The 15598-nt window shown below is 36.4% G+C and overlaps 2 protein-coding genes across 2 annotated transcripts; one reads left to right on the forward strand and one right to left on the reverse strand.

Moving 5' to 3' along the window:
• The first annotated feature begins 675 nt into the window (after positions 1 to 675).
• LOC112046375 (dolichol kinase) lies at positions 676 to 9066 on the forward strand. The gene is made up of 9 exons (XM_024083005.2): positions 676 to 1068; positions 2130 to 2380; positions 3087 to 3304; positions 4138 to 4326; positions 4874 to 5083; positions 6086 to 6160; positions 6236 to 6416; positions 6957 to 7034; positions 7921 to 9066. The coding sequence occupies exons 1-9, from the start codon at positions 956 to 958 to the stop codon at positions 8067 to 8069; spliced, it is 1464 nt and encodes a 487-aa protein (XP_023938773.2). The 5' UTR covers positions 676 to 955; the 3' UTR covers positions 8070 to 9066.
• A 623-nt stretch (positions 9067 to 9689) lies between these two features.
• LOC112046371 (NAD-dependent protein deacetylase Sirt6) lies at positions 9690 to 15377 on the reverse strand. The gene is made up of 6 exons (XM_024083002.2): positions 15148 to 15377; positions 14924 to 15051; positions 13453 to 13695; positions 12099 to 12272; positions 11022 to 11145; positions 9690 to 10441 (listed from the first exon to the last, which is right to left on the reverse strand). Exons 1-6 carry the CDS (start codon positions 15211 to 15213, stop codon positions 9704 to 9706), a joined length of 1473 nt encoding a protein of 490 aa, XP_023938770.2. The 5' UTR covers positions 15214 to 15377; the 3' UTR covers positions 9690 to 9703.
• Between the last annotated feature and the right edge of the window lie 221 nt (positions 15378 to 15598).

Here is a 15598-nt window from a genome sequence, read left to right on the forward strand (position 1 = left end):
TTTGTTTTTTATTTGCACCGATTTCTTATTTACAGATTTTCAAAAAAAAACTGATAAGGTTCCATGTATGTTTTAAGTTTTTCACATATTTTTTTATTAATATAAGGATCCTCGTGCCTATCCCAAACCTGATCGTATAGTGTACTTTTTTAGTTTTTACATTTTTTTTGAGTGTAGGCTCCAGGATGACGGCCTCCATGGCGCAGTGGTATGCGCGGTGGATTTACAAGACGGAGGTCCTGGGTTCGATCCCCGGCTGGGCAGATTGAGATTTTCTTAAATTGTCCAGGCCTGGCTGGTGGGAGGCTTCGGCCGTGGCTAGTTACCACCCTACCGGCAAAGACGTACCGCCAAGCGATTTAGCTTTCCGGTACGATGCCGTGTAGAAACCGAAAGGGGTGTGGATTTTCATCCTCCTCCTTGACAAGTTAGCCCGCTTCCATCTTAGACTGCAACATCACTTACCATCAGGTGAGATTGTAGTCAAGGGCTAACTTGTAAAGAATAAAAAAAAGGATGCTTTAAGTTTTTGACTTGGTTTATATCAACCAATGTTTATTTTTTGGGCTAAAAGTTTCTTTTGGGGTATATTAATAAAATAGCGGGTAGCACTGATCTATTTGCGGTGACGTCTGTCGATTTTTTGAATCTGTGAATCTGTTTTATGTCATTATGTCATGTCATTGTCAAATTGAAAATACAACAAACGAAAGAAAGTGAAAATTAAAAATTAATTTAATTAACCAAGATTAACTGTTAATGAAAAGAATATTTTAAATTTTAATAGAATAAAGATTTTTGAATAGTGTGAAGGACATTAATTATTCATTAGAGTATAAATTTATTTAACTCATGACCGACAGATAGATAACGGCAACGAACGGGTACATAACTATGAACTAGAAAAGCAAATTGTTTTTAATATTTCCTTTGATTCCATCTGCTAAAAATTAAAATGGAAAGAATATTAGAATTTGTAAATTTCATACGCATTCAGTGTACAGGACCGATGAAAACTTTAGAAAAACATATAACTTTAAATTTACGAGAGGCTAACGTAAATATAAGGTAAATATTTGAACTTTGAACCTATAATTCATGCCCGTATCTGAAAATAACGCCTTGCAAAAGCACTATAACGCATGCCGTTATATCGAAGTCCCTTTGTCAATGTTTTAAGAGATCCATGTACAGTTTTCGCTATTTATAATTAAATTTACACATCAATAATAATTCATACCTCTGTATTGCCCAGCACTTTACACCTTATTAATCTTTACCATGTGGGTAATGATTCTAAATAAACTTTCCTGCAAGCTATGATTCTGGATAAACTTTCCTGAGCATTATTATCTCTTTTAATGACAGAAAACTGAGGTGTTGCTATAGATCAGTATTTAATAGACTGTACTAATTTATGATTCACTAGCTGACACCGCGCGGTTTTACCCGTGTGGTTCCCGTTCCCGTAGGAATACGGGAATAATATATAGCCTATAGCCTTCCTCGATAAATAGGCTATCTAACACTAAAAGAATTTTTCAAATTGGACCAGTAGTTGCTGAGATTATCACGTTCAATCAAACAAACAAACAAACTCTTCAGCTTTATAATATTATTATAGATTAATTGTGTGTTGCTGATTGTGATGATAAACACAACCTAATATTATAATGGTGAAAGTTTAGCAAATTTATGTTTGTCTGATGTGTCGTGTTGTGGCATCAGAATAGAATTGGTTTCATACATTTTGTATGCAACCACATTAGAAGCCATCACAACATATCACAACACATAAGTGTAAACGTTGCCATACAAAATGTGTGATACAAATTCTGTTATAATGTGTCACGTCACGTCACGTCAGACAAATGTTAATACGCCTTTTGTGTCTTTGGTACAGTTTTACACCATAGTCATTGAATTGATTTGTCTGAAATTTGGAATAAAAATTGATTAAATACCTGTTTACGTCAGTAGGTACTACTATGTCACTGTAAAACTCACGTGATACAGTGTCGAAGTGTGCCCAACTAGTTTCGAACCATTACGGGGCCCTTACTCATGAGCTGGTTCTTGACTAAGAATTGTTTAAATTCTAAAAAAAGATATGTTTTGTTCTGTTTCAGACCAGCAAAAACTAACGGACTATGGTGTCATATACTCATACCAGTTACACTGACCTTGTATTGCTGTTTTGACAATGTGTCGACCCTGTACAAGATAACAACATGCATATCTATTGGGTTGCTGTTTCACAGTATTCTGTTTATACTGTTCCTGTCAACATCTAGTTTGTTTCTCAAAGAGACTGTTTATTCTGGTTGTGTTGCATCTGGCTTTGTTTCTGCAATGTTGATGTATGTCTTGTTGCAAAGAGGTGAGTATTAATGAAGACATTTATTATACAACTTGCCAATGTCCTGTGGTTTCACCTACATAGTTCCTGTTCTGTGAGAATACAGGGATAAAATCATAGGCATATATAAGAGGGCCGGGTGGGCCGTGCCCACCCTAGACTGGACCTGTGCCCACCCTAGGATTCTGGGCTACAGATGTAAAATTCTATTATGATACTAATAAAAACTAAAAACCGACTTGATGTGGGGGGCCAGGCCCACATCAAGTCGGTTTTTTTATATTTAGGAAATTATCCTAGATATGCCAATGGATAAAATATTGCCTAAGACACTTACAAATACTGTGGCAGTTTTTACTTTCAGTGCATACCCTAGTTAAAAACCTTGTGCACTCCACTGTTGATAACATATATGTTATGTATCACAACTATAATCTACATATATCCTGTACTTATTATCTAAATATTATAGGATTAAAATTGATGATGATTAAAATTTCAAAAAGTGTTATTTATAACTGAAACATGTACAATCAACCAACTTAATTAATGACATTGCTGAAATCTGTTTTTACAGTAAACAACAGAATCATTAAAATTGTTAATTTCAAACTCAAATAAATTTACTTAAAAATGTTAGACTAGGGTACAACAAAAGAATAAACTGAACCCACATAAAACTTTATTGTCTGTCCGTTTATTTGTATTTGTATGTATTTCATTTCAGATCTCTGGTTTTCGCTAACAGTTAGTATAATGTCAATGTGGCTATATACTAAGTTGCTCAGAGTGTTCCTAGTGAAGCTGGATAAGACATTCACTGTGGGAGAAGCCATGGTCACTGCCCAGACAGTTGTGTTGTTCTTTATTATGTCTGTTATAAAATTCTTCTTTGAAATGAAAACGGATGACAAAGAATTGGAATTTATTGGTGTAATTGTTTATGTAAGTGATATATTTCTTTCATTATAATATTATCTACTACTTTTTTTATTCATAATAATTTTATTTAGGCTTCAAAATCCATGGTAAAGGGCTTGGACTCAACTCTGACTTTTAGATTATTGTACTATCCACTCCTGTTACAGTATTTCTGACTACTTGGAGGATAATAAAAAGTAATAAAAGTAACGTCTAAACAAGCAGAGTGAAAAAACAATTTTTTAAATTATTAATTTAAAAAATTGTTTTTTCACTCCAATTTTACTTTTGTTATTTTTACTCTGAAATCAAGTCAAAATATCCTTTGTTTTTTTTAAGAGATAATTGCAACTTTTTTTTTGTGAAAGTGATAAGTAAAGTTAAAAAAAAATTTAAAATGTTTCTAAGAGCATTAGAAAAGTTGCATTTTTATGTTTATTATTTACATTTTTATATTAATTTTGAATTTGATTAATGTTTGCAAGAGGGTTTGGCTCAACAAGGCTATGCTTGTCGTTTCAGCTAGAATTTATAATAAGACTAGCAGACCCAGTCAAGCTTCGCTTTGACTTATGTGCAGTTCTTCCCTATCCCTACTTTAGCCCTACCCTTCCTGTAACCATTAACTCTTAAACATGTGTATGGGAAATAGATAAGTGTAGTTTTCTATGGTTTCCCAGCAATAATTCAAATTTTTCTCATCTTTTGAACTTTCCCTATACCACCACGAACATTTCAAGGCCAAGATAAGATAAATCCGTTCAGCCATTCTTGAGTTCTAGAGAGACTAATGAATGAATCAAATTAGTATTAATATAAATGTTTCAGTCGCTATTACATTGTTTACGTGTTTTCAGACTATATTATCAACAGTGGGATTGATTGTTACAGCATTGTACTTCCTGAGTGACTCTCACAGAACTCTCGACACTCTTGTGTACATACTGGTGGCCGCTGTTATATATGCTGTAAATGTGCTGTACTATACACTGGGGGCTAAAGGTTTCATACAAATATTCAGTTATGTGTTATTGGAACGAGATAGGGTAAGATTTTAATATTATATAATTTTTATTTCTGGACACAGATTAATCAATAATATACAGATGGAGCGTAAGGAACACAACGGTGTCGTAGCCGCTCCTAAATACAAAATTCAAAAACTAATACATTCGCGAGTCAGTACGATACGAATCGTCCTATCAGTAATTTTCAATATTATTAAAAAAAATGACGTTTTATGTCTTTAAATATTTTAAAAACTGTTTACAAAAACTAAAGAAATAAGATGGATTGTTTATTGGTAATTATTGATTATTATAATAATTAAAAAAAAAATTTGAAATACAAATTATGAAAAAAGTTTGTATATGCGGTTGTCAAGGAGACCTTTATTTTCATAATAAATGTCACCGGCTTTGTCAAACGCTCTGTTTGTAAGCGATTTGTTAACGTGACGTCATGAAACAGTTGAAAACACCAAAAATGTGATAATTTTTTTCAGTCTAGTAGACCGATAATGAACAATTTAAGACTATTAAAAAAAAAGTGTCAATTAGCCTATTCTTACAAACTACAAGTAAATGTTTTCAGTACCGGTTACTGATGTTCTGGCTGGTGCTGGTGTCGCTGGCGGTGTGCGCGCTGCTGGTGCGCACTAGGCTGGCGGTGAAGGCAAGTACGGTGACGAGGAAGACGTTTCACGTGCTCGCCTCCATGGTGTTTCTGTCAGGAATCATATACGACGTGCACTTGATGAATCTAGCCGCGGGGATTGGACTTGGAGTTATAGTATTAGTAGAGGTTTGTGCAACTCATCATCATCATCATTATCAGCCGATGGACGTCCACTGCTGGACATAGGCCTTTTGTAGGGACTTCCAAACATCACGATACTGAGCCACCTGCATACCGCGAATACCTGCGACACGCTTGACCGACATAGCTTAACGAGTCGCGAAGCTGAAGTGGCAATAGGCGGGGCACATAGTTCGAAGAGCCGATGGACGTTGGGGTCCCAAGGTGCTGGAATGGCCAGCATCCAGCGGCTCTCTACAACCCGCTATATATCCTCGGCCTATCTAGTGAGAGATCGACTAACACTGTGCTTTCCGGTGTGGGGTCGCCATTCCAGCACCTTGGGACCCCAACGTCCATCGGTTCGTTGAAGTATGTGGCCTGCCCATTGCCACTTCAGCTTCGCGACCCGCTGAGCTATGTCGTCCTCATTTCTGGTTCGATCACGCAGATTGTGCAAACAGTTTATTGTATAACCTTTTACCATAGTAATGTCAGTCATAGCAGTAAACTGTACCCTTAAAAAGTCGATATCCCATGGGTACAAAATGCTCTTTCAGCTTCGGTTAGCCTATATAATATCCTACTTAATATTATAAACGCGAAAGTTTGTATGTATGTTTGGATGTTTGTTACTTTATAACGCCGAGACTACTGAAGCGATTTAGCTGAAATTTGGAATGGGAATAGATTTTACTTTGGATTAACACATAGACTACTTTTTATCCCGGAAAAATAACTTATAAAAAATAAAAAAATAAAAAAAAAAATAAAAAATAATAAAAAAAAATATATGGTTCCCGAGGGATTTGTGAAAAACTAAATTCCACGCGGATCAGTCGCGGGCGTCCGCTAGTGTAAACAAATTTTAGTCTGCATCAAGACTTGACTTGATTTCAGTGTATCTCTTTCAAATAACTTGCAAATACTAAATTCTGCCAAATTATTGGTAAATGACACCCATCTTTTACAGAATAATTTAAATTCACAATTTGTTTAAATTTTCAGGCCTTACGCAAATCAGGTATTCAACCTATCTCGGAAGCCTTGGAGTCAGTGTTTATGGTTTACAGTGATGAGAAAGTAAGTGGATATATTGCTGTTGTTGACTTGAAGCTGGTACCAGGTCTAAGATAAATAGGACATGCATTATTTCAGGACATCGGCGTTTTGGCCATGACCCCACTGTATCTGTACGTGGGGCTGGCCTTCCCCCTGCTGGTGGTGCCGGCGCGCGCGGGGAACGAGCCCGAGCTGCTGAGCGGCGTGCTGGCCATCGGCGTGGGGGACACGGCCGCCAGCTGGTTCGGCTCCCGGTTCGGCTTCAACAAGTGGCAGGGTGAGACGGTGCTGTGACTAGTGTCTAGCTTTACTGCTGATGCTGTGACGTTACTGCAGATTAGATGCCTCCAAGCAGCATTGCTGGATTCTGGTCTGGGTTGAAAGGGATTGGTTATCAACGCAATGTAGTTACAGGCATATGAAGTTTAACAACTATGCCTAAGGTAGTGATGGTCACAGTGGATATGTTCCTTGCATGCCAGAATGTTGCTTTGTTTATAGGGAAGACCTTCCACTTACCTACCATCAGGTGGGCCATCTCGTTTGTCCGTCAGGCGTCGTGATTTTATTTAGATATACACAAATGAGTCCTCACCTGTGTGTGTATATTAATGTATATTAATAATTATTATAACAGGGTATCATGTGAGAAGCGAACGGAAGGCGCATTCTTTATTCCTTACGATTGTTGCCTCAAGCATCTCTTAAACATCTGCCGAATTGGATATGGAATATTTAATAACAAAGCGTTGTTTTGCAACAATTTACAGGCAGATGTTAATAACCTATTGGAAAATAAATATTTGTTCTTTTTCAGACAGCAACAGAACAATGGAGGGCACCACGTTTAACATTCTGTCACAAATTGGTACTGTCTACGCTCTACAACTGTTTGGTAAGACATTTATCTATACTTTGACTTATAATAAGTACCTAGTTATTATAAAACAACCTCCTCCGTCTTGTTTGTCTGTCTATGTGCGATAAAAACATCCTTAAAACTTTTTTTCACGCGGTTTTCACCAATGGTGATGTATGAGGAAGATTTACGTAATTTAATTTGTCCAACGTTTTAAAAAAATGAGATTAGTTGTTGGAAGTGTCGGAAAATATCAACCATCTAGGAACATTCATCGAAAACGCTGTTTAACTAACCCTTCGAAATATTATAACAAAACCGTGCATGTTTGGATAATCGTCTTTAATAGGTCCATAATAAAGTCCACGAAGGCAGATCTATCTTTTAAAATTGAGAAAACAGTTATATTGAAATCACAGACACTTTTATTTGTTTTTTAGGTTATTTTTTTATTCAATGTTCAAGTTAGACCTTGACTTGTGAGTACAAAATCAAGTAGGCCATGCCCAGCACCATTTATTATTACTAGCTGACGCCGCACGGTTTCACCCGCGTTATTCCCGTTCCCGTAGGAATACAGGGATAATATATAGCCCATAAACTTCCTCGATAAATGGGCTATCTAACATTGAAAGAATTTTTCAAATCGGACCAGTTCCTGAGATTAACGCGTTCAACCAAACAAACTATAAAATATATAAGTATAGATTTACTAAGTTTTGATATTTTTTTATCATGGTATTTACGTGTAATGAAATTATTTTATTCCATTGCCCGTAAATAGTTATTGTAGCACTCGTGCTGTCTCATTGCTCAAAAATCACTCACGCTACAATAGCCATCATTACATGACATAATAATAATAATAGTGGCATAATTAACTATTGTATTGATGATTTTAATGTAAAAACTTTATTTACAGAGCTACTGAACAGCGAAAACGCCTTGACGCGTACTATTTTTGCGGCGACGGTGTCCGGTCTAGTGGAGGCGTGGACTGACCAAGTGGACAACTTGCTGCTGCCGTTAGTCACTATGATTGCGTTCCAGTTCACTTGGATAGTGCTATGATGTTGCTATTGTGACGGTAGTGTTGCCATTATAAGGTGACGATGCCATTATAACGGGGACGATGCCTTTATTAAGGTGGTGTTGCAATTATTATGGTGGTATTGCCATTATTAGTGGTGATGCCATTATTACGGGGACAATGCCATTATAACGGCGATGACGCCATTATTACGGTGGTGTTGCCATTATTACGGGAACGATGCCATTATCATAGTGGTGTTGCCATTATAACGGTGATGATGCCATTATTACGGTGGTTCTGCCATTATTGGGCTGATGTTACCATAATAATGGTATACTGTGGATTCATGGAATACGGTGCTATAGTCGGCGGAATATGGCGATCTCGACGTTATAGACATTGTATCGTTATTACGGCTAGAATCAAACATTCCCAAAAGAGCATTTGTAAATGATCAAACTTTTTGTCAGATCAAATAATTTGATATTTTGTAGCTTTGTTTGAATGGTTTTTCAAACATTCTTTAACAAATAAGTCAAGTTTTACAAGCAAGTTCGTGAACAATGTTTTAATCATTTCCGATGCCCGTAAAATAGTGTCTGTAAGGTCTATAATGGCCAGCAGCACACGCCCGCCTTCTGTCGATGCCAGAGACAGAATGCCCGCTCTCTCCCACTACCGGTGTATATATACACAAACACTACAGTGTCCAAGAAATTTTAGAACCTATACGAAGGCGACAATCTGTGAAGAGCAGTAGAAATACAAATTTACGTTAATCGTCAAAACTCCCTTAAAGACGTCAAAAACATTCCCAGTCGTTTTAACTAAGCATTAAATAAACCAAAGATTTATTTATAACAATTAGCCAGGGAGACTAGATTAAAATGAATATAATTTATTCATTTTCAAATATTTAGTTGGTATATGATATTAATCTAAAGTTTTTTATTTTTATAACATTCCAAAATTTATATTAAATAAGTACATAATTTTATTGTATAATAAATTTGTTTAATAAAATGGTTAAAAATAGTATTTCTTTTATTTTGGCTAGTGGGAGACTTCGGCCGTGGCTAGTTATCTCCCTACCAGCAAGCGATTTAGTGTTCCTTTACGATGTCGTGTAGAAACCGAAAGGGATGTGGATTTTCATCCTACTCCTAAGATTATAGTCAAGGGCTCACTTGTAAAGAATAAAAAAAAAACAAAATAATAATAGATTTTGAAACAGAGAACTCTGAACTCTTTCTGTCTGCATAGCTTATTATACAAGCCGACGCCGCAAAGCTCCTGTGTCCGTGAGAATAGTCTATGACAATAGAGATAAAATATAGCCTATGACACTCGCAAATAACGTAGCTTTATAGTGGTAAAAGGATTTTTAAAAATCCAGAAGGTAACATAAAGACCTGTTTATAATATTAGTTGATATAGACTAGCGGACGTCCGCAACTCTGTTCGCGTTAATTTGTTTATCACAAATCTCAGGAATTCTTCTAAAATTAAAATATGTTCAGCGTCAAGGTCCCATTTATCGCAGTATCAAAATTCATCTAAATCGGTTCAGCGATTTAGGCGTAAAAAGATAACAGAAAGACTGACTGCCGCATTTATAATACTAGTATGTATGGTATGGATTTAAAATAAAACCAAAGTTGGTTAAAAATCTTTATTCAATTAAAATGGCATCTGCATCAGCAGAACTCATGATTTCATTTTCTTCCTTAACTTCCATTTTGATTTCGTTTGAATCATTTTCATTTGTTTCATTTACATCTTGTTCTGTGACATTTCTATTTCTACGAAGCAATGCAAGACTTGTTGCATTTACATCTACTTCTGTGGAATTTCCCTTATTTCTATGAAGCAATGCAGGATTTGTCGTTCCGTTTACATCTACTTCTGTGACAATTCTCTTATTTTTATGACCATTCATATCAACTTCTGTGGCATTTCCCTTATTTTTCTGAAGCAATGCAGTACTTGTAGCTCCGTCTACATCTACTTCTGTTGCAATTCCCTTATTTCTATGACCATTTATATCTTCTTCTGTGGCATTTCCATCTTTTGTGTGAATTGATAGAGGACTTGTAGTTCCATTTACATCCTTGTTTTCCAATTTGATCACTTTTGACTTATCATCATCACTGTTAGCAGTTTCTGTACTATTTCTTTTGTTTTTTACTAATATTCTCTTTTTCTTAACACCTTTGCACTTCACTTTGAATACTTTTTCTAATGCTAAGACATCTTTCCGTTTTATTGTCCAGTCTACTATAGTGCTTTCTGCTAGTTTCATAAAATTATCTGCTTCATTGTATTCAGGTATGTCTAAACCTAGAGCATTCATAACTTTCTCTAAAATGTCATCTACATAATAATTTATAACTAAATCTGCTTTGTTGTCCTGTAAATTATAAAATACGTAGATTAAAATTAAGAATACCTATCTAAAACCCATTTACTTGAAGTCTTTTTTGACAGATTGCACGATATAACATCCCAATCATTATCATAGTTAGTAGCTTAAAAATGCCATAAATCGTATATACAAGGTGTCCCGTAAATAATGGATAAAACGCAAATGGTAGATAGGTCACCAGATCTTTAATTGAAAAAACTGATTTAAGATCATCTTGGGGATTTTTTCAAAACTATTCAAATCAGTTTTAGATAATTAGGTGGTGTATCTACCGTTTTATCCATTAATTACAGGACACCTTGTATAACAAAGAATTCCTTTTCACAGTTTCTAAATAGGTTGAGTTTTGGTCTGGTAACATAAAAATGGAACCAACTTCAAAGACGCATTTCAGTCATTGTGATTTTAACACAAAAGTGATTATCATAAAAATTAAATGGGACCAATCTGAAAGTATACTCTTTCAAACAAAAAAAAAATTACGAAGTTAACAAACATTAAAAAAAAACACGCGTCGAATTGAAACCTCCTCCTTTTTTTTAAGTCGGTTAAAAATTTGACTTACATGTTTAGTAGGCTGCAGGTTGCATATGACTAGTTTCCCTCCATACTTAACAGTTTCCAGTGGTAAGTTCCCACTCGGAATGATTTGTAGAGTTGTGCCCAAGCATATACTGAGATCAGCTAGGCTGAAAATACCAGTTAATTACTTTCTCTAGATAAATCTATAATAAAACTGTTACTGATGAAAAAAAAATACTCTAGAATAATACTAAAAATGTAATTCCAGATTTTTCAAAAAACCTAGGGGTACCTAAAGGGTTAAAAAGTAATTGAAGTTTTTTCTTATATAAATCGTTCACAATACAAGTTATCTTTTTGTAAAATGATTAATGGACTATTTATTAAATATAAAACATTTAAAATTCAACAGGAGGGGAAGAAATAGGGGTTGAAAGTCGCGGGCGTCCGCTAGTTTTAATTATAAATCGGTCTGTTTATTTTGTGTGTAAGGGCTAACCTTCAAAACCACTAATCTGATATCGAAGAAACCTTTTTATAACAAAACAATTGAATTGACTTTAAAGGAGCATTACTCTAAAATACCGAAAAATAACATTGTACCTATATCCTTTCTATTGATTGGTTTGAAGGCACTGCTATGTGTGTTTAAGTTTATTTTGTTGTTTTTAGTGTTTCCTACCGTAGTGACCGCAAACGCTACAGTACGGGGCAATTTCCTTCACTTATTTTGATTTTAACACAAAATTATTGAACATTGAACCGATTTTAGTAAAAATTCATAATCACACTGGAAAGCTAAATTGCTTTGCGGTATGCCGTGGTTTGTTCCATCCCACCAGTCAGACCTGGACCAATTAAGAAGATCTCAATCGGTCCAGCCGGGGATCAAACACAGGACCTCCTTCTTGTAAAAGCTGCTCTAATAAGATCTTACCAAATTTGGCTAGGCAGGGAGAACAACACGAGCAGAGAACGGGGAGTGTTGATTAATCGTCAAGGAATTCCTTAACCCTACATCCTGTAGTCACAAGTTCTCTGCTCGGAGTTTTCCTCTACCACGCGATGGACCGGCACCCGCACGTTGAATGGAATGCTAAGATATTCGTCTCGAGTATACCTGGAATGTAGCTCAGACATCAAGAGATCACTCTCAGGCAGGCTGTGTTCCCAGTCGAGCACGCCGTCGTACAGTCGGCCGCGGCAAGGGCGACCTCCCCCGTGCCCCGCCGCGCACGGTACGCCGCTGCACTTCTTACCCACTGTCTCCACTGGACAGCTTCTGACAAACTGCCTGAAAACAGGGAATATTCATTAAAACAAGCATTCTTTTGACGGCCTCCGTGGCGCAGTGGTATGCGCGGTGGATTTACATAACGGAGGTCCTGGGTTCGATCCCTGGCTGGGTCGATTGTGAATTTCTTAATTGGTCCAGGTCTAGCTGGTGGGCGGCTTCGGCCGTGGCTAGTTACCACACTACCGACAAAGACGTACCGCCAAGCGATTTAGCGTTCCGGTACGATGTCGTGTAGAAGCCGAAAAGGGGTATGGATTTTCATCCTCCTCCTAACAAGTTAGCCCGCCGTTAGTTCCATCTTAGACTGCATCATCACTTACCATTAGGTGAGATTGTAGTCAAGGGCTAACTTGTAAATACACATAGCTCAGCGAGTCGCGAAGCTGAAGTGGCAATGGGCAGGGCCCCCCCCCTACTAGTTGGTCCAAAAACATCAAGCGGGATACAGGGAGCCACTGGATGCTGGCGGACTGTTTTGTTTGGAAGACCATACAAGAGGCCTATGTCCAGTAGTGGACGTCCATTGACTGATAATGATGATGATGATGAATGATGTTCTCATTAACAATAGATATCATAGTGTTCCATGGGTTCACTGTGCAAGTACTGCATCCATTGTGTGGCAGAGAACACTGCCGAGCAGACCCTGGGACTTGTGACCAGGATGTTGCAATAAGGAATTCCTTTATATCTTGTTAACACTCCCTTTATCTGTTTATGTGGTTTTTCCTGCCCAGTTAGATATGATTATTAGAGCATTTGATACCTATGCTTAAACAGAATTTGCTGCAATTCTAGTAAGACAAAGGTTTCTAAGCAGGTTATAGAGATTTAGTGATTCTCTCTCACCCACTTCTATAACATAATAGACATTTTTAGTTATTTAAATTTCTTAGACCATTATATTTATTCATTTTAAAACTGACAAAATCATGCAATAATGTTACCCAAATTTGATAGAAAATCTTCTGCATTTGTTAACAGAAACCCGGACAATCTCCAGAGATGCACAGTCACAAGCTAAAATAATGTGCTGCAACTGTTTTTATTTAAACAAGATATGACAAGTGATACCCCATTTGTTAAATTACGATTATAATTGTTAAGGCAAATGAACATACATAACACAAATCAACAGCTATATTGCTTTGCCGATTGAAAAAAAAAAATTACATACCTTTTACACAAGTTACATTCATCAATAAACATATTTCCGTGCAACTCTGCTAAATATTTCCTGGGTAATCCTGATTTCAAATGTAGCCCGTCAATGTTCTGACTGATAATGTACTGCACTTTGTTGACGTCAACAAGCTTTTTCAATATCATGTGAGTCTTTGTTGGTTTGGCATCCGCAAATGACACATTGATGGAGGGTTTCTTCCCTTTCTTTTCCAAAGTCCACACTCCATTGGGTCCTCTGAAATGTGCATAGAGTATTTCTTAGAATAGACAACAAGAATAGTGTCTGCATATTAAATAAAATTACTTGAAAAATATTCCTGCCTTTTCTGTTCACAAAATTTTCTTGTGACACAAGACAAAAATAAAAAAAAATTGTTTTGTGTTATGCTAAGCTGCTTTTCCCTTATTGGCTGTTGCATGTAAAATTTTACTGAATATGCAAATGGTAGAACATTTTACATAAAGCTATTCACCTGACTTGTATCAGACAGGTTTAAATAAATTTATCTAAATGTGCAATTGTTTACAGGAACATCCAATTATAATTCAGAGCCAATCTCAATTACATAAAGTTATTTCCACAATATAAAAACATGATTTTTTTTTTATGTATAGAAATAATGCCCCAGTATAGTGAATACAAAATATGGTTGCACAAACAAACCATCAGAACCCATGCCGAACTATGGGACGGCATAACCACATGTAGACATACAAAAGAGGCACTCCCAGGCCTCGACCCAAGGATAACAAAGAAACTTATGCACCTCACATGAGACAAGTTGAGAACAGTAGTTGGCCTAATAACAGGTCACTGCCTGCTAAACAAACACCTTTCAATTCTAGACGACAGTCCTCTGTGCAGAGCCTGCATGGAGGAGGATGAGACACCGCTACACGTTATGCTCAGTTGCAGAGGCGTAAGGGAACAACAAGCAACCTACATTGGCTCCTCAGCGACACTCCATGAGGCTATCGGCGACCTGGGCGGCCTGCTAAGCTTCTGGAGAGAGCTCGGCGTGATGGAATAAATCCAGCGGGAACCTACACCGAGGAACCCACGCACAATGGCCAATCACGTGGCTAAGTGCAGAAACAGCCCAGAAGAAGAAGAAGAAGAATGCCCCAGTATTTTGTTGGGGCCAGTCAGTTATCTCTAGGATGGAATGAAATACAACAGACCCCCTAGCCAAGTGGCATGTCAATCCTCTTTCTATGATCGCTATTCTATGAATGCTTCGAAAAGTAGAAAAATGTATGTAGTGTCCCCATACATCGTTCTAGTTTTCGAAGCGTTAGCGATTGTAGAAAGAGAATTGATGGGCCACTTGGCTAGAGGGGCTGGGCATATACTTTCTTAAACATTATGCCTGTCAGTGTTGATAACATACATATTATTATCATGTAATTTCAATTTGTATGAATGAAACATATACTTAATAAAATTGTTCAAGCAATTTCACCGAAAATCAGGTATCCCAGCTGAAGTACTGATCCCAGCTCCAGTGTGAATTACCACATGCTTACTCGTTTTGATAAGTTCTGTTAGTATTCGGCATTTTTCATTCAGTTTATCAATTGAATCAAATTTCTGAAATAACAATTATTTCAATTATTTCAATTTTAAAGTCATTAAATTTAGTAAATTTTTAATACATAAACAATAATTACTAGTGAAAAACCTCACCTCGGGTACACCAAGAACACCCTTATGTTCATACGGCGACAAACCTTCAGCGTAATTACACGACATTTTGGTAAATTAATTTTTAAAATGAGAAACGTTTTTATTCATTTCATAGAACAGTTCACTCTATTAGAAATTTAAAATTATTCATACGATCAATCAATAAAAATTAAAATCAAATAAAATTTTGTCAAAACAAAACAATCACAAACGTCAAAAATGCTAATCACAGACAATGAGACAAGATCACAGGTACAGATTAATATAGATTAGTAAAAGACAAGATAATTTTGTTTAATATCTCAGAGTACGGGTCATAGATTAAAGGAGTATAGTGACGGTTTTTCTGTCTTTTCTGAATACCTTTAATCTTTGGCGTGGAATTTGTATCTGTATGAACCAGAGATAAAAATTTATGGAAACGTCAGATTTGCGGCATCAAATCAAGTCA

This window comes from Bicyclus anynana, chromosome 17 (assembly GCF_947172395.1).
Source record: "Bicyclus anynana chromosome 17, ilBicAnyn1.1, whole genome shotgun sequence".
Classification (NCBI taxonomy): Eukaryota; Metazoa; Arthropoda; class Insecta; order Lepidoptera; family Nymphalidae; genus Bicyclus; species Bicyclus anynana.

What these genes read in the sequence shown, in the direction of transcription:
- LOC112046375 (XM_024083005.2), top strand. Translation starts at nt 956, where the DNA reads ATGGAAAGAATATTAGAATTTGTAAATTTCATACGCATTCAGTGTACA. An exon ending in TGTTATTGGAACGAGATAGG is followed by an intron (nt 4,327 to 4,873) that starts GTAAGATTTTAA and finishes AAATGTTTTCAG; the next exon opens with TACCGGTTACTGATGTTCTG. An exon ending in GAGTTATAGTATTAGTAGAG is followed by an intron (nt 5,084 to 6,085) that starts GTTTGTGCAACT and finishes TTAAATTTTCAG; the next exon opens with GCCTTACGCAAATCAGGTAT.
- LOC112046371 (XM_024083002.2), bottom strand. Translation starts at nt 15,213, where the DNA reads ATGTCGTGTAATTACGCTGAAGGTTTGTCGCCGTATGAACATAAGGGT. An exon ending in GCTGGGATACCTGATTTTCG is followed by an intron (nt 13,696 to 14,923) that starts GTGAAATTGCTT and finishes TGCACATTTCAG; the next exon opens with AGGACCCAATGGAGTGTGGA. An exon ending in ATGTCTGAGCTACATTCCAG is followed by an intron (nt 11,146 to 12,098) that starts GTATACTCGAGA and finishes TGGTATTTTCAG; the next exon opens with CCTAGCTGATCTCAGTATAT.